Source organism: Emys orbicularis, chromosome 24, assembly GCF_028017835.1.
Source record: "Emys orbicularis isolate rEmyOrb1 chromosome 24, rEmyOrb1.hap1, whole genome shotgun sequence".
NCBI classification, from domain to species: domain Eukaryota; kingdom Metazoa; phylum Chordata; order Testudines; family Emydidae; genus Emys; species Emys orbicularis.
In genome coordinates, this window is record NC_088706.1 from 6219672 (window position 1) to 6238861 (window position 19190).

Genomic DNA, 19190 nt, shown 5'->3' on the forward strand with positions numbered 1-19190 from the left:
TTCCAATGAATCATTGTTCATTCGGTGCAATAGACGTAAATAAATGTAGTAGAAACTAGTGGAAGATATTTAGTGTATGAAGCAATTTAATGAGTATTTAACCATTCATCTAGCCAGTAATGTGTGTTATTCCATTATCATATATAGTATAGAAATGCAGACACTAGAGAATTAAGGAGTAGTTGCTATTTTTAGGACATAAGAGGACGGCAAGTTACGTTTTACAACAGGAAATTTAAATGATGAATTTTTGTAGATATGATCAGAACTATGAATAACAAAGATAGTTTCTTCTCTGCAGTCTTTTTTATTTCTTTTTTCTTTCTTTTCCAGTTTCATAAGTGAATGAGTGACTTTTTGAGGAAGCTATGAACAAAGGATGTTTTGGTGTCAGACTAGGGATCTGGGGAACTAATGGAGACAGTTATGTGTTGATTACCAAAATAATCAGTAGTGTAAAGAGAAAAGCCTTGAAAAGTTCTGAAGCAGCTTCTTCCATTTAATATCCCAAATATATTGTTAGAATCTGCCTACACTAAAAGGAAACGTTCAGAAAACTTCTGTTAATCATGTAGAGCTCCCAATGTTGCTACCAACAATAGAGCTACATAGTGAAGAGGCAGTCCAACCTTTTTAGCACCATCATGTATCCCTTTTTAGATACAAAGTTAAAAACTGCTTTTAGCTGTTGTAGTGTTGTAGTGTGCACTGTCAAATAGCTGCTTCCTGCTAGTCCAGATGTGGTGCATTTCAGTGTTATGGGAGGTGTTCCTTCTAGTTTGGATATCAATTTGTAAAGCCCTTTGGTGTGAAAAGTGTTCAGGCAAGATTTTGATAGTATAGGGTAAAAATCTGTTACCAGTCAAGTCAATGGGAGTTTTGCCATTGACTTCTGTGAAGCCAGGATTTTACTGTCTTCAGTGAATCTTCATTAGATGGCGTAAACAGGTTGGAAGTGCTTAGCCTTTGACTGAATTTTTGCCTTTAAATCAGGAATATCTTCAGGTATTAGAGAGTTATGACAATATTTACCAGCCTTTACAATTAATCTGGTCTTTGAAAGTTTTGACAGTCTCATTACAAGTGCTGCATGCAGTATGAAGTCTGGTGGGTGTAACTTGTTGGACTGCCTTGCAGTCCAACAAGTTGAAACTCATTGTAGGTACAGATCAGTAATTCCTTTCATTTTATTTTTTGGTCTCAACACCCTCAGAAACATCTTTCTTCTCTAGGACCTTGAGATTCCTTCAGGAGTATAGGTTTGTATTCTGGCATTTCGATGTGTCCATCACTGTAATAAGTAGGAGTTAGCCTCAGATAGTTATGGTATTTCCATCTTGGATTAAATGAAAAAAATTCCTAAAATTTAAATCCGACTGTATAAGGTACCAAATCAGCAAGAGAATAAATAGGTAATGGTGTATGGGTGTGTATGTACATAAATAAAACTTAAGCGGTGAACAGAATTTCCTCCTCTCATTGAAAACACATATATACATTTTATAGTTGGGTTCAAAGTAAATGAAATGCAGTTTCTGTCTCTTTAAAAACATGTAAAAAAATAAAAATTGCTATTAACATTCTTCTCGATAGTGGAATGTTCAGATCCGAAGGGCCCCTGTGGCTCTTGAAGTCCATCCCACTTCCCCGGAAATGTTTAATGGTTGCTTTTCATTGAAGGTCAGTAAAGGGTTTATTCTCTTGGGAACTCTTTGTCACCGAAAGATGCTGAATTCATTGGAATGCATTTGGTAGGCAAATTCTGTTAACCCATTGCACAGTTCTAAAACTCCTTAACATTAAACACACCAAGTTCTTTTGACTAATGCCCTTGGTGTCTCAATATTATCTCAGAATTTTGAAAGAAAATGTCCTTATCTTCTAATTTTATCCTTTTTGATTACTCCTTTCCCCATTCCTGTTCCTAATGGAACTTGAAATTAACATGACTTTGACTTATTTATGTTCAAGCCATTAGTATGGTTTTGGGACTAAGTGTTCATTTGTATCAGGAATAACACATGCAGAACATTCCCTTTGCTTAGGTCCTTCATAGAGATATAAGTTCGGTCAATGAGAACTTTTTGGCAACCGCCTGCGTGGACACAGATTGGTTTATTTCAGTTTAATTTAACCCTTTTCCCAACTAACTTGACTTAAACCAAAAAGTCATTTTTATACCGGAATAAGCGTGTCCATATCCAAACTATAGGTTTGTCTAAACACACAAGTTGTACCACTTTAGCTACACTAGTCCCACCCTTCTTACTGTGGACACAGTTTTACTGGTATAATTTTATTCCCATATGGTAGTGGTTTTCAACCTTTTTACATTTGCGGATCCCTAAAATATTTTGAATAGAGGTGTGGACCTCTTTTGAATCTTAGACATAGTCTGTGGACCCCCAGGGCTCCGTGGACCACAGGTTGAAAACCACTACTGTATGGGAAGGAGAACCAGCTATACCAGTATAAGCCACGTTCTACTGATGTAATTGTGTTCACACTAGGGGTTGTACTGCTTATAACTGTTTCGGTAGAAAATTGCACCCCTAACCAAAGTAGTTAGTACAAAAATGTGTAGGCTAGGCCTACACTGGTATAAATTTACACATTGAGTTATACCAGTGCAGCTTTCTCATGTAGACAAGGCCTCAGGCTCTGTTTACACTACAGTTTACATCGGAATAAGTTACGTCACTCGGGGATGAATAAATCCACCCTTCTGAGCGACATAAGTTAAGCGCCGGTGTGGACAGTGCTATGTCGGTGAGAGAGCTTTTCCGGCTGACATAGCTTCTGCCACCATGGGGGCTGGAGTAGTTAAGCCGATGGAAGAGCTCTCTCCTGTCGGTTTAGAGCAGCTACGTTAAAGAACGTACCGCTGTAAACTCTCTGGTGTAGCCGTGCCCTCAGTCTCTTGTTGGATAGATCACATATTAACAGAGAGATTGTCTCAAGGGTACTTCCCTTCCAATTTGCTATCACATGAACCACTTCAATTGCACAACATTTGCAACATGTTTCTCAGGCAGCTACAGCAATTGCTTATGTGGAGATGTAAAAATATTTAATGCATTTTAGCTGTCTTAGTACAGTGTAGCAGGTGGAGACGAGGAGCCAGCGCTATATGGTCCAACAGTTCTGCAATCTAGATCTATCACTCCTACCCATAATATCTATTTGGTTCCCATACCAGTTTTGGAAACTCTAATCAGGAGCATATTTTCCCCATTAATTTATCATACTTTCAGTATAGCTTAGATCTTGGCCCCAAATTCCCATTTTTTTTCCCCTTTAGCAAACCTTTTTTTGTTGTTGTCCCTTAAGAAGGCATTAATGCACTGCAGGTTTTACATGATGTCTTCTGGCCAGCTGTGTGTAGCGCTATAAATTACTTGAAGCTTTGATTGGAGCCTTGGTTGTGGTGTCTGACCTTGCTATGTGAGAAATAATCTTTGAGCTCTAGCTCTTTGATTTAATGAAGATAAAGAGAATGGGGGCACATTGTCTGCAGGAGGGAGTCTAGAGATGTCTTTTTGCTTTATACCTCCTCCTTGGTGTAAGGAAACCTTAGTTGCAAGGCAATTCAGAGGAAGCTTCTTGCTCCAGTGTGTAAGGAAAGTATTGTGTTCCAGTTGCTACACTGGTAAATAAATGACACCAACCTACTCTTAGCTGAAGGCTGATGGCATTAATGTGTCTAGCCCTGCAGTATGAAATATTGCACAGATATGACTTTTTAGCTTTCTCTTCACTTTGTATTCAGAGGGTCCTGAGGCATGCGAGTATGAGCTCACCAAAAATTGGTAGTGCGTATGCCAAAGGGCCTGAAACTTCTGAGAGATAGTTGCTAGCTGCACTGGAGATCTTGAGACTTCTCAATTCATTCGGTTCCCTCCCCAAACAGTGTCTTTCCCCCTTTTTCCCCATCATAGCTGGAAATGCTTCTTACATGGGTTTTCAGACTTTCACCATTGTCTGTAGATGTTTGTATCCAGAATGATTCCTGTCTTCAAACACACAGCTGCATGTCTGCCTAGACAGGCTGAAAAATAGGCTAAAACTTTGTATGTTCTAAATCATGGTGTACACAGATTTTGGCTGCACCTATAGCACTGGATTTTGAAAGAGAGCATCTGCATGCCACACAGTAATGTGGCACACTCTCCTTCCCTTTTCTATCCCTCTGGGGCAGCCATAGCTCAGAGTAGAACCATATTGACACCTCTTTTGGATCTACAGAAAACCTTTTCACTTGAGCACAAATGGAAGAAACCTGGGGGATATTAAAGACACAGTTGACCCACTGATCACTTGACTTCAATGGGCAAAACAGGCTGTTTTCCTTGTCCCACCTTTGTGATGCCATTGCTAAGCAACCTTGTCTGTAGGTGACCACAAGGGTGTATGCACCCCTTGATGGTGTGCCCACCATTGTGGCCAGCTGGGCCATGTTTTTGCTAATCTGCAGATTGGCCCTTTGCAATCAAAATACCTTTATCAAAGCATGAGGAGCTGCAGCAGTATTCTGAGACTGGCTAAGCAGTTGGGAGAGCCTGAACTGCTGCGATTTGGTGGCCAGGAGAGGAGTGGTTTCCAAAGTAAGGCCAGCTTCTGCCATGAGGGAGGTGACCCAGGCAGAGGCAACATAGAACTGAACAAGCATTTTTTTTTTTTATCAGTTTGCATCAGCTGCTGCTTCCTTTGAGTTGTACTGACTGACCTAGTAGTCATTGAAGGGCTCATGAGAGACCTCTTCCTCCTGGTTTGCAAATGCCTGACCACAACTAGCTTGCACATGCCCAAATGGTCTTGGGCAGCTCTTGCACAATTCTGAAACTAGGCTTTGGACACCTTTCTTTGGGGAGGAAGTGTGTCCTAGTTGCTAGAATACTGAAAAGAGACTAAGGGGTCCTGGGTTCTATTCCTGGATTGTCCATTGGCTTGCTGAGTCATCTTGGCCAAGTCACATTCCCTCTCTTTGCCTCAGTTTCACCATATGTAAAATGAGGGTGTACTGACTTAATCAGTACATCTCAAAGCACTTTACAAAGGAAAAGTGCTATAGAAGATGAAGGTGATGTTATCTGTGAGACCACCTCCTCAGTCCAACTTATTTGTGTGTGCCCATCCTCCGCTTTTCAGTATGCCAAACCACCCCCACTGGAAAAATCTATTTCCTGCTTGTACTTCAGAATACCCCATAGAACCCTTACACAGGGCATAATGTATTTAAAGCACTGTACAGACAGTGACTAATCTCATAAATATTATCCTAATTTTACAGATAGGGGAGAATAGGTAAATAGGTATTTATGCCATCTTAAGTTTTAGAAAAAGTAACCCTCATGAGACTTGCTAAAAATATAGACTGCAGGACAGTTGTATGAGAATGAACTAAATATAAAAGGACATGCATCTGGAAGAGTGCTAGGATGTGGTTTCTCACTTCAGGCCCTGATAGCAAAACATTTTAATTGAATATGCATTTAGAAAAATGACTAAAGTGACACTTTCACAAATTTAAGAAATAGCTTTTTGAGATTCACTTTACATTAAGAACCTTTTCATCATTAAAATAACTCTCCCCTCCCCCCCCCCCCCCCCCCCCCCCCCCCCCCCGGTAAACATACCTGGGTGTCTGCGATGCAACGCTATCATGATACCTAGAAATAATTCTGAGGTCCACACCTTTAAGATTTAATATGGGAAGGGAGGGAAAAATTGTAGAGAAGGTTATGTAGTATTTCCTATTCAGTATTGCAACACTGGCCTTCATAATAACTGGGTAGATTGCAGCAACAGTGTTGTAATAAACTGTCAAAATTTGACATTTCAGCCTGATATTATAGGCTTCTAATTCAGTTCTTTTCATTGGAAATTGCTACTGTATTAAAAACAAAAACATAGCCTTTTACTGAACTATTTTACCTATCTGTTTACTACTGTCTAGTACAGGGGTCGGCAACCTTTCAGAAGTGGTGTGCTGAGTCTTCATTTATTCACTCTAATTTAAAGTTTTGCGTGCCAGTAATACATTTTAACATTTTTAGAAGGTCTCTTTCTATAAGTCTATAATATATAACTAAACTATTGTTGTTTGTAAAGTAAATAAGTTTTTTAAAATATTTAAGAAGCTTCATTTAAAACTAAATTAAAATGCAGAGCCCCCCGGACTGGTGGCCAGGACCCAGGCAGTGAGAGTGCCACTGAATGTGTGCCATAGGTTGCCTACCCCGGTCTAGTAGTATTGTCTGCTACTGTGTTTGAACAGTGCTTAGTCCAGTGGGGCCTGATTCTTGGTTGATTCCCAGGTAATACAGTAATAATGTAAACATGATTAATCCTTAATATCTGCTGCTACTTGTCTAGATAATGAGAAATATAGATGAAGATTGCCCTTAAAAGTTTGGTTTTCCTTGAATGACAGTCACAGAGAAGCAACAGAGGGTCCCGTGGCACCTTTAAGACTAACAGAAGTATTGGGAGCATAAAGCTTTCATGGGTAAGAACCTCACTTCTTCAGATGCAAGAAGAAGTGAGGTTCTTACCCACGAAAGCTTATGCTCCCAATACTTCTGTTAGTCTTAAAGGTGCCACGGGACCCTCTGTTGCTTTTTACAGATTCAGACTAACACGGCTACCCCTCTGATACTAGTCACAGAGAACTTCTTAAAAGAAAATGCTCAAACTTTTCAGGCAATATAAGAAATAAAAGTATATTCTAATCACAACAAACAATTCTGATAATAAGGAAAGGGAGTGGAGCATGGAATTGAGACCCATGTTCTAGTCCCAGCTCTGAACTTGCTCAGGCCTTGTTCATATTCAGAGTTCCATGATTTAATTTTAATTGAATTTAAAAACTGGTTCAAAACGGTGAGGCTATTTGATTAATTTTAAACCAGGATTCTATTAATTTTATCTTAATTCAATAAGGAGTCAAACTAAATCAGAATAAACCAGTTTAAATTTACTTGAGTTTACACATTAAACTGGTTTTGCACTAGTTTAACTAAATCAGTTTAAAATCACACATTTAATTCAATTGGTGCAATTTGTATAGAGACAAGATCTCAGTGCCAACTGGGGCAACTCACTTTTTTCTCCTGAGGTCTGATCTACACTTGAAAATTAGATAGATATGTCAATGTTGCTCAGAGCTGTGAAAAATGTTGCATCCTAGATGCAGCTAAGTTGATGGAAGTTTTCTTCTGAGAGGTGCATTAAATACCATTAGTGTAGGAAGCGTCTATGCTATGGCACTACCATCGCACAGCTGCAGACCTGTAGTGTAGACATACCTTGAGTGTGTTTCCCCATCTTTAAAAAGGGATAATTCTTTCTCTCCCTCACAGGAATGTGGAGACTCATGGTATGCCTACAATACAAATGCTACAGTGATGCAGCTGCTGCAATGGAACTGGGCCACTGTAGTGCTTTAGTGTAGATTTGCCTGCAGTTATACTAACAAAAGGACTTTCATTGGATACTCTGTTTGGGGAACTGGTTTAAGATAACACAGAAAATAATCCGCTGGTATCAGCTGCATTTCCACTGGGCTTGCCGGTTTAATTGTACTGGTATATATGTATACTGGCAAACCTTTTCAAGTGTAGATATGTAGGCTGGTATTTTCAAAAGTACCCAGCATTGACTGGCCTACTTCTTTGAAAATCCAAACCCAGGATATTGTGGAGTGCTTTGAGGTCCTGTACAAGTACTAAGTTTTCACAAAATACCATCTTAAGTTGGAACAACTTGATATTTTTCTTTTGGGTACTCAATTCTGCTGAATCAGTGACCAAATGATTTTCTTTTTCAAAGCAGTTGAGACAGATTGACTTCTGAAGCATATGGAAAGGCGTAGCCATGATTATGGAATATTGACTTTTTTTCCACTGATGCTCCTTTTCTTCGTGCAAATGATACTTTTAAAAAAAGGATTTTAGGTAAATTAATAGGGACTAATTCTGCCTTTAGATGCTTATGCTTATGCTTATGCAGGGCTCCTATTATGGCCAGCAGTACACGTACCAGGGGCACAATTGGACTTTCATATTATGCACAGTGTGCACATGTTACTGTCATAATAAAAACCTTCTGTTTGATATGGAAGTACTTTTTTTTTTTTTTCCAGTTGAAGAGCAGGAAACCTGTTTTATTTAAACTTCTCCAGTGTTGACCTCTTGCTGTTTTCTGGTGTAAAGAACACTGGAACCATAGAGGAATATTATTTAATCATGGGCTATTGATCACTGATGGATGTACATGACATTTTAAATTGTATGCTTTACATGTATGCAGAGATCAGTTGATCCTTGATAGGATAATTTTGAAATCTGAAGCTATGCAATTATAACCTCTAATATTCTTTAAAACTTGGCAAAATAATATTAAATTAAACAACAAACTGTATTGATATAACTTTGACTTGGATTTGAACCTACAAGTTGATATGTTTTAAAATGGTCTAAATGCCATTCTTGCTGTGTCTTGCTGTGGTTAAGATGCTATTACAGCCTATTGCAGTTGATTACTGATTTGAGGCCCTAGCAATAGCTACCTCACGGAAAGGGCTGTTTCTTTTTGTTCTCTGTTTGTACAGTGCCTAGCACAGTAGTTTTCTTGGCTGCCGCTAGGGACGTTGCTTCAGCTTTAAATCTGAACCTCTTTTTGCTTGGGCGAGTATGTTTGAATGATGCATGGAGTGTGGAATCCAGTATCCTAAGAACTGGTACTGTGAGACTGTTAGTAGGGCTGGTCGGAAATTTTTCCAGCAAAACTGTTTTTTGATGCTAAATTGTATCTTCAATGAATTATTTTTGCAAAATATATCTGTTTTTCCTTGGAAAATATAATTCCCCCCCCCCATCAAAATAATTTGGCTGGAAACCTTTAGATTTTAGCTGGAAATTCAAATTTGTGTGGAAAATTTCAATGAAAATAAGAGTTTTGTTTTTCATCAGATTTCTGCAGGAAAGAATTTGGATCACTTCTAGCTGTGTGTTAATACACTTACACATGATAATAACTAGTTATGAAAGTGGCATTGGACGTTAATGGTACTTGCTGTCAATTATGGACTGCATCTTTGTTTTTGATACTTGTAGTTTAGATGACATTAAAGAGATAATGTTTCAGTATGAAATAATGTGCATTCATGTTGTTGAAAGGATTCCAAATATCTTCCAAATGTCATAAATACAACTTCACTATAGAAATGTAGCCAGACCAACAAACAGCACCTAGCATGTTCCCAAGAATGGGGGCCGGGGAAATTTGAGCTGGGCGAATAGAACCCTTTCCTCTTACAAAAAGTGCTATGGGAGCTTTAATTATATACAGAGCAGACAGGACCTTTGTTTCTTGAGACTCCTCCAAAAGGTCTTTACATAGTGTAGTGTGTGATACTTGGTTAACCTCCTTGGAAGGATGAAAAGTTGAGTTGATCCTGTTTGGGAGTTGAATCTGTGATTCTAGGAAGTTGAAACCTGCTGCTTGTATAACTCAGCCGTCCTCATCAGCGTTATAGACAATTGTAGGAGCACAAACAAGACACCTGACAACTGTTTAATGGTGTGTATGTATCTACTCCTATGAAGTCTTATAAAAGACAAAATGCCAGTTCAGCTTTACAGTTTTTTTTAAAGGTGATCGGCAAAGGAAATGAAATTGGGCTTGTGCCCTTCTTTGCCTTTATTATAAGTGTGTGTGGTGTCATGTGTCGTCTCCTCTCTTCCCCCCCCCCCCCCGTTTCCCCCCTCCCCCGATATTTTACCTTTTAGAAATATCAGGATCTCAAGTCTAGCGTGGCTGGAGGACTGGAAGGCAATGTTAGGGTTTGTCTGCACAGGGAAGTTTTACAAGTTAAAATGATATAGTTATACTAGTATGATCCCTCATGAGGACACTTACTGTGGTGGGAGAGTGACTTTTTTCAGTTTAGTTTAAATCCAAGTGACAAGCGAAACTGAAAAAGGTCGTCTTATGCTTGAATAAGAGTGTGCATATAGGAGGTTAAGTGGGGTGGAGTTATACTGGTATTAATTCACACCTTAAATTGTACCAGTATATCTTTCCTGTGTAGAAAAAGCTGTGTGTTGTGTGATTTGTGTGTGTAGTGAGATTTCTGCACTTTAACCTGAAGGGACAGGGAGTTGACTTTATTAACAAAAAGATTTTCTAACGGTTTTTACAGGGCATTTGAATTATAGATAACAAAAATGCCCTATAGTCCTGGTCTACTTGGAGTTTTTGTACCAGTATAACTGTCTGTCAGGGGTGCGGATTTTTTTTTTTTTTTACCAATAAAGTACAACCCCAAGTGTCGACCCAGTTATACTGGTATAAATGTGCTTCTGTTGGTATAGAATTGGTATATATTCTTCTTCCCATCTGGGAATATACTCTACTGGTAGATGTAAATTTATACTGGTGAAACTAGGTTCACACTAGGTGTGTGGTGTGGCTTTTTTAAACTGATTGAATTATACTGATATGGTTAAAAAGGTATGACTTGTGTGTGTAGACAAGCCCATAAATACTTGCAAGAAAAAAATCTACAAGGAAGACTAAACTTGCCATTTGTGGTATTTCTAAGGCTATACTATGCTACAGACTTCTGCTGGCACAGCTGTGTCGGTCAGGGCTGTGAAGAGGTGTGATCCCTGACTGACAGAACTGCTGTTGGGAGAAGCCCCACGCTTATACTGTAGCTATACAGTACCAGCAAAGCACTCCTTCTATGGACATGGCCTGAGTTGAAAAGTTAAGGAACATATGAATGGGGAAATGAGAATCTCGAAGAACAGGATCGTGAAACCAGTAGTTTCGTTAATGTATGCAATGTCTGTATACACCCACTCCTGGAGTAGCTGGATCCATGCAACACTCAAAGGTTTTCACAGGGTGGAGTGAAATCTTCAGTCTTGCATCTGAAGAAGTGAGGTTCTTACCCACAAAAGCTTATGCTCCCAATACTTCGGTTAGTCTTAAAGGTGCCACAGGACCCTCTGTTGCTTTTTACAGGGTGGAGTGTTGCTGTTGGATCTGGATCAGGACTTTAGACTGGTGGGGCTGAGTTCTGGAGACTTCACAGCATTGGCTTCCTAGCTTCTGGATTAGGAAGGTGACTTTTCTCTACCTCTGTGGTAAATTAGCTGCAAAATGGCAGTGGGAGACCACAAAGGATAAGAGCTCTAGTCGGTGTGCAGAAGAGGTGCAATTTCCCAATGGAAGATGGCTGCCCTCCCTTTCTTCTTGGTGGCTTTCTTCTTGAACCAGAAGATTTTATTTGGAGTTAACAGCCATAGTTAGTTCATCCCATTCATTTGGAATACCAAGGAATGTGATTAAAAATAACTTCCGTTTTGAATTTCAATGCCATTGAAGCAGAATGAAGTAAATTGCTAAATTGATTGTGTGCTGTTTTGCCCCACAAGTGAGTTTTCTGGTGTGTGCAGCATAATTACAGAGATACTTATTTGCACTGTTGGTGCTGTTACACCGTTGATTCCCATCCACACTGGCATTCCACCAGTTGAGAATGGTACAGTGGCGGATGATGTGATGGGTAGCATTGCTTGGAGCAAGCATGATCCAAATCTGATCACCTGTGGTGTGTTAGGAGCATTTTTGTGTGTGAAGCTATGGAATGTTACAGAGCATACAAAGAGGACCACATGGTGGTTAGTAGGTCCAACTTCACTGCTTAGCCAATTACTTGGTTTCTGGTTTCCTTTGTTAGTTTTACTCCTTAGGTATTTTGTGGCTGCTGCCACCCCTGGAAAGTTCTAGGATTTTCACATCTGAGGCCATGTCTACACTAGCACTTATGTCTGCAAAACTTTTGTTGCTTGGGGTGTGAAAAAATCACCCCCTTGAGCGACATCGGTTTTGCCGGCATAAGCACTCATGTACACAGCACTATGTTGGCAGGAGATATTCTGCCACTGAGGTAGCTACCACCAGTCATTGAGCTGGTTTTATTATGTTGACAGGAGAGCTCTCTCCTGCCTCAGCATAAAACAGCGAGCGATCTTTAAGTGTAGACGTGGCCTGAGTCTGAGACTACTGATCCCAGACAGCGTGATTCTTCACAATTACAGCCTTAAGTTCTGACATTCTAAAAATAAACCCCCTTCCTGGCAGTCTAGAGAGCAGTTTCTTTCATACCTGTGCCTGAGTCAGTAGGTTAACAGATGTTTGCCCTTCCTTATCTCTATCCCCTTTCATTGTCTCCTGAGATTCCTGTTCAAGCCAGTACCTAATTAACATATTACCTGTGTGTGTGCAGGTTGCATGGCATGAGGATTTGCTACCACAGTATTTGTCCTTTACCCCATGCTGAAATTGGTTTTTAAAAGTAAGACTTGATGTTATGAAGCCAAATTTAGAACTGGGTATGTATAATAGGAAACCGACATATCCCCAAATTTGGCTGTGAGAAATACGGATTTAGATTGTGTATAACTTCCATACCACAGAGAGAATTCAGAAATCAGTAAAAGTCTATAAGCTGGGTGTGCTACGCATGGGACTAAATAATATATATACTATATGTATAAGTGATCGCTATGTCACAAATGCATTCTATCATGCGTCTTTGATCACTTTGCCTGCAGTCTGCCCTTGAACAACTTTTAAAATTTCAAACATCCCCCATTTTTCTTTTAAATCATCTGCATTTAAATGTTTCCTCTTTTCCTCAAATGTGGAATTTCTTACCCACAAGCCCTTCAAAAATTACCCTGCCTGAGGCCCAGGATGGGAAATTCAGACCTTGGAGACTCAGCACTTGCTTTTTGTTCAGGAAAGTTTTTTTGTTTTGTTTTGTTTTTTTGTTTTTTTTAATTAAAAAGTTATGACACTAGGTTATTTTTAGAGATTTCTGTGGTGCCTTCTGAGCCCTTTACAGTTGGACTCTTGGTAACTATGGCTCTGGGCTTTGCAGGATGGATACAATAAAATATTTAGAACCCCCCATAATTTTCCTAAAACAGACTTTTCTGTAACGTGGCACCTGTCTGATATGACACCTGCACAAGGATTTTATTGGCACTCATGTGGGATGAGACCTGCAGAACTCACTTGTGGCTTTACCTAAGTAATATGGTATTCCAAACACATGCCAGTAGAACCTTTGTATCACACAATCCTGTGTGGGTCTATGTGTAATGTAATGGACAATTTCAATGGCTTTATAGTGGTAGAAAGGCTTTGATGTAGCTGGTGTTTGGTGTTGCCAGTTTTTATCACTAATATCCATTCTTATTGTTTAGTTGATAGTTTATTTTAAAAAGCCGTTTGCTGATTTAGAATCCAATTCCACATATGGAGATGTAAGCATGTGCCAGATGCTCAGTGGATGAAATCAACTGTTTGTTATGTAACTTGCATTCAAACACCCACCTCGCACTAATAATCCCCAAGGGTATTGACGATAAAATTTCTTATTTTCAAGAAGTGATGGTGACATAAGTGAAAGGGCAGTTTTTAAAAACGGTTTAGTGGTCTGTGGAAACTCGAGAAAACCTAAGAAGCTTTATTGTCTCTCGAGAAATGTACATTTTGAATATATTAACTGGGCTGGGTGGCAATTAAGGACTCCTGCCTCTGTGTAACTCCTAATCTACTTTAGAAGGTTGAGTCCTGTAATCTTTGGGGATTGATATGAATGGTGTTCTCCAGATGTCTGTTTGAAACTGCTTCTCTTCTCTCTCTCTCCCTCTCCCCCCCACCCCTCCTTTAATTTCAGGACAAACACCATGATGCTGCTCATGAAATCATTGAGACAATTCGGTAAGTGTTCAATGTAGAACTGGACAGAACCTTTTTTTTTTTTTTCATGTTGGTATTGCTGTATGTCTCAAATTAGACATTGGGTGGGGGGAAGGGGCGGGGAATCAAAATACAAAGGAAGACAGCAATCGAATTATGCTGTAGCACAGGCCTGCACAACTCGTAAAGCGGCGAGGGCCATATTACTCCAAAGAAAACAGCTGAGGGCCGAACCCCCCTGAGTGCTGCCAACCCCCCCCGTGCCATCCAGCCCCCCCTGAAACACAACCCCCCCCCCCAGCGCTGCCCGCCCCACGGAAACAACACCCCCAGCGCCGCCGAAACACCCCTCCCCCCCCGCACCACCTGCCCCGTGGATACAAACCCTCCTTCCCCAGCGTCGCCCCACCGAAACAGCAGTATTGAACCACAGTAATATGTTATAGCGGGCCTCTAAGGTAGTATAATTAAGGTAAACGAAAAATGTCTTTTTGCTAGAAGTAGAATAAGATCTTCCCCCCACTTTGTAATCAATTGCCCTGTTGAATGAATGAGGTGTGAATGTGGAAGGCAGCACCTCCAGACAGCTGCAACCCTTGGAGAGGGCAGGGCCGGCTCTAGGATTTTTGCCGCCCCACGCAAAAAATTTTTTGGCCACCCCCCCCTTTTTTTCCCGTGCCCCTCTGCCCCCGGCCCTGACCCAACTCCACCCCTTCCCCAAATCCCCAGCCCCGCCTCCTCCCCCTGCGTGCTGCATTTCCCCCCCATTGCTTCCTGCGGGCCCCCCACGACCTCCCGCCCTAGCTCGCCTCCGCTCCGCCTGCTCCCCCGGGCATACCGCCACTCCGCTTCTCCCCTCTCCCTCTCAGGCGAGGGAGGGCGGAGAAGCGGAGCAGCGGCGCGTTCAGGGGAGCAGGCGGAGCAGAGGTGAGCTAGGGTGGGGGGGCGCAGGAAGTAACGGGGGGGTAGAGGAACCACTCCCCACTCCAGCTCACCTCCGCTGCCTCCCCTGAGCGCCCCGCCGCTTGGCTTCTCCTCCCTCCCAGCCTTGCTGTGCAAAACAGCTGTTTCACGCGCGGCAAGCCTGGGAGGGAGGGGGGAGAAGTGGAGTGGCGGCGGTGCGCTCAGGGGAGCAGGCGGAGGCGGAGCGGAGGCGAGCTGGGGCGGCGGGGGCACTTCTCCCCCATACCCCGGAGTCAGCACCTATGATGGCCAGTGCCAGAATGCCGCCCCTAGAAATGTGCCGCCCCAAGCACCTGCTTGTTTTGCTGGTGCCTGGAGCCGGCCCTGGGAGAGGGGATGGGAGCCAGACTAGATCAGTAGAACAGGTCAGCCACCGATTCACCGCTCGCCTCCTCAGCCCTACCACTGCCCGCTCGCTCGCCTCCTCAGCCCCACACCCCTCCGGCTCACCTGCCCCCCCGCCACTGCCCGCCCGCTCGCCTCCTCAGCCCCCCACCCCCACCGGTTGGCCTACTTACCCCCCGCCACTGCCCACCCACTCGCCTCCTCAGGCCCCCCCCTCCCCTGCCACCGGCTCACCTGCCCCCCCTGCCATTGCCTACCCGCTCACCTCCTCAGCCCCTCACTCCCCCGGCTCGCCTACTCACTGCCCGCCCGCTCGCCTACTCAGCCCCACTCCCTCACCCGCCGCTTGCCTACTCACCCCCCCGTGGGCCGCACAGTGAGCCCACCTACTCAACCCCCACGGGCTGCACAGTGAGCCCACATGGGCCGCATGTTGTGCAGGCCTGCTGTAGCAGAACTAAACCTGTACACTAATCAGAGTTGCATAACAGTGCTGTAAAAAGAACAGGAGTACTTGTGGCACCTTAGGCCTTGGCTATACTGGCGCTGTACAGCGCTGCAACTTGCTGCGCTCAGGGGTGTGAACCCCCCCCCCCCCCCGAGTGCAGCACCAGTGTAATCAGCGCCTGCAGCGCTGCACGCTCGCTCGCAGCGCTGCAAGCTATTCCCCTCGGAGAGGTGGAGTACTCGCAGCGCTGTGAGAGCTCTCTTGCAGCGCTGGCGGCGCGACTACACTCGCGCTGCCACCGGCTCACCTTGAATTCTCAAGTGTAGCCAAGGCCTTAGAGACTAACAAATTTATTTCAGCATAAGCTTTCGTGGGCTGCAGCTCACTTCTTCAGATGCACTTTCTATAAAAATGTTTTTAGAGGTGCACTTAGTGATGAGGTGATGCAGTAACTTCTCCTCCCCATGCCCGCAACTTAATCTTAGTCTGAAACAATCTGTTCCAGTCTGCGGTTGTTCTAACTGAAATTGTACAACAGTACCAAATTGTATGTTTTTTTTATAACGATGATTTTAAAATTCAGTCTTTGGAAGCATAAGGCTAGGAACTAAACAAACAAACAAAAACAAAACACCACCACCACCACCACCTACCGTCTCTTGTTAAGTTCTGGCCCAATTTAAGCTTACACTGTTTACTTTTATTTCTTAAAATATTTCACTGTGGCTACAACTGTGCAGTGCCACTGGCACTCAGAATGGTCGGGAGGGCTGCCTACATGAGCATTCCTACTGCTAGTGAAGCTGCATCAGTGGGAGGGTGTGGCTGAAATACTACTGTAAAGAAGGCTGAACGTAAGAGGGTTGAATGTTTTCAGGCACCATTACAGCCACACATAGTTGTGACACAGCAATAATTCATACTCGCTGTGGTTTTGGCAGCATTATGAAAAATGTGCTGGGCAGAAACAGACCCTAATACAACTGGGTTTTTTGTTTATCCACAACAGATAGTCATATTTTAAAATTGTTTTCAAGCTACTTGGCCTGTGTTTGTGGATAGAAAATAATGTTATCCATGTTAAGGGACTATGGTTTAGCCTTGTTCCTTGACATTTCTTTTTTTAACTCTCAAAGGCCTTGTCTAAAACTTTTTCAACCATTGCTGACAGCATTTCAGCTGTAGTAACATTAGTAAGATTGGGAGCCCTAGCTCTCTGGCTCGGACATCTGTTTTCAGTAGCATGTCAGTTAAACTTGCTCTGAGCAGGTTTAACTGATGCGCTGCTGAAAGTGGCTGCTGGAGTAGCAGTCACCTGCACTAGGACTTTCTATGTGCACATCAGCCAATGGCAAGAAGAGTCAATGCTAGAACACAATTGGGCCACAATCACGTTTCACAGCTTTATTGTAAAAATGGGAATTTCGGTAGTGCATACAGGGCCTTAAAATACTTTTGTAACTATCAGTCTTACCCATGTACCAAATTAACCACAGTGCATACTTCTTGCTTATGCTAGTAAGTTGTCCTATGGAGGTGTGAGATGAGAGGATATAGAGCTGACCACTGGCTTGAAAAGTTGTGATATGAACAGTTGTTTGCTGCACACTGGCCTAGTTTGTGGGGGAAAAAATTGCAGAGATCAAAAAAGTGAGGTTTTAAGGAGGTGTCTTCATTAGAAGAATAGCAAGAAATGTAGTTCACAGATACTTACCGTTATGTCTTTTTTGTAAGGTGCTGAATGTCCTAAAGAGCAATGAGAAGAGAAATATTAGATTTAAGATTAAGTCATTTTGGATACAAAATGCCTCTCTCACATTGGCTGTTTGGGACATTTTGTACACTTTTAGCCTATTCAAAATAAAACCAGGTCGCTTTTCAGCATAGTAAAATGAGGAAAAGTGATTTTACAAAAATGGCACTTTTAATCAACAGATCTGCTTCCTCTACACATGCAATCATGTCTTCTGATTTTGTCTAAAATATGGTTCTTTTTTGTTGCATATTTTTGCTACTATTAATTCTACTGCAAAGTCAACACAGAGATGCGGGAGAGAACCTGGAATATTTATCAGTAAATCTATTTAACATAGGGTATGTCTATACATACAGCTGCAGCGCATGTGGTGAAGACGCTCTCTGCCAATGGGAGAGCTCTCCCATCCGCATAGAAAACCCACCTCCGTGAGCAGCATAAGTTATGTCTGTGGGAAAACCTCTCCCGTTGACATAATGCTGTGCACGCAAACGCTTATGTTGCTCTAACTTATGTCGCGTGCAGGGTGGAATATTCACACCCCTAAGCGACACAAGTTTTGCTGTTGCAGACTGTAGTGTAGACATAGACTAAGTTTCAGTTGCATAATCTTTTAGCCAGGGTGATCCACAAGCCAGAAAGAACTCAGCTTGACTGTCAGATCCCTGGTTGTCAAGATGCAGTTTCAGAAATCTTCTTTCTAGTGAGCTGAGAAAATTTGATACAAAAATGGAGATGATAAACATGGAACCCCACCAAACCATCATTGGAGTCCTTATAGGGCCACAAAGCATAGCGGTGTAACTCTTTAACTGTTTTTCTCTTTTGAAAAAAACGAAACAAATGCTATAGAGTATTCGAGTAATCAATCTGTCCATAATATCAAGACCTAAGGGAGAGAAAATGTGATTCCCAATGGTATTTTATAGAGCACTCTGTATTTTGGGTGATGCTTCGGATCACTGTTTCTCGGTTTGATGCTTAGAAGGGAAAGGGTGTGAAACCCCTTTTTCTGATGTGGCTTCCCCAGCCCTTTACAAAGACTTTGTCACTCCAGTGACTTGCCATCCAGACTGGGGCCCTCATTGATAGCTTTTAAATTGTCTTTGAAAATAATTAAAATTGTTCACATTTGAAATGAAATACAGAACTCTGTATTTCTTTTGCCAGATTTAGCTTGTCAGATACACTGGCAGTGGCTGTCAGTTTTCCATTTCTAATAGGAGCAGAATACAGGGCTGTATTAATACAGCCTGAAAAAAACACACGCCTTTAAAAAAAACAAATATCAAAACCACTATCAAGTCTATTTCAAGATGGGTCATTTCAGTGGAAGTACAGCACACTGCACTAGTAGAGGGAGAAAGCGCCCTCTCACACCAACTCTTTTGGAGGTTTCATTTGTGCTGAGGACTGCTGTGCATTTTCAAACATCAGGTTGCAGGAGATGACTTGTATCTATGTGTGGCAAAATAGCAAGTAGCTTTGTCAAAGGAAGTGGTCGTTCATAACTTATTAAAAAATAAATGCATTTCAGAATGATTGTTTCTGTGCTTCACGTTTCCCATTAGATTAGCATTAGCTGTGGTTTTTATTTTTACATCAACTAAGTATATGTCACTTCATTGTGAAGTCAAAATTGAGTTCATGCCTATTCAAGAGCTTTTTAGTTCTGCCAGTGGTAATGGGCATTTAACTTCATATTCACTCTCGTGTTGAATAAAAACTCTTCCAGCCCCATAATTAGCATTTTGTGATGTCTACCTCGCTTCTCACAATATTGCAGTCTTTCATGCTTTCTGTAACACTGTCTTTAATTTATAGGAACGTCAGTCTAGAATCCAGGCAGATTGCTGCTTCAGTAAAAGTAAAAACTGCCTCGTTAAACATTAA

At 42.0% G+C, this 19190-nt stretch overlaps 1 protein-coding gene across 1 annotated transcript in view; it reads left to right on the forward strand.

Moving 5' to 3' along the window:
• The window catches only part of DOT1L (DOT1 like histone lysine methyltransferase), a 90582-nt gene that overhangs the window by 8975 nt on the left and 62417 nt on the right, over positions 1-19190 (forward strand). Inside the window, exon 2 of the mRNA XM_065422010.1 lies at positions 13763-13806. Coding sequence (XP_065278082.1) covers positions 13763-13806 — 44 coding nt within the window. The remainder of the gene's footprint in view (positions 1-13762; positions 13807-19190) is intronic.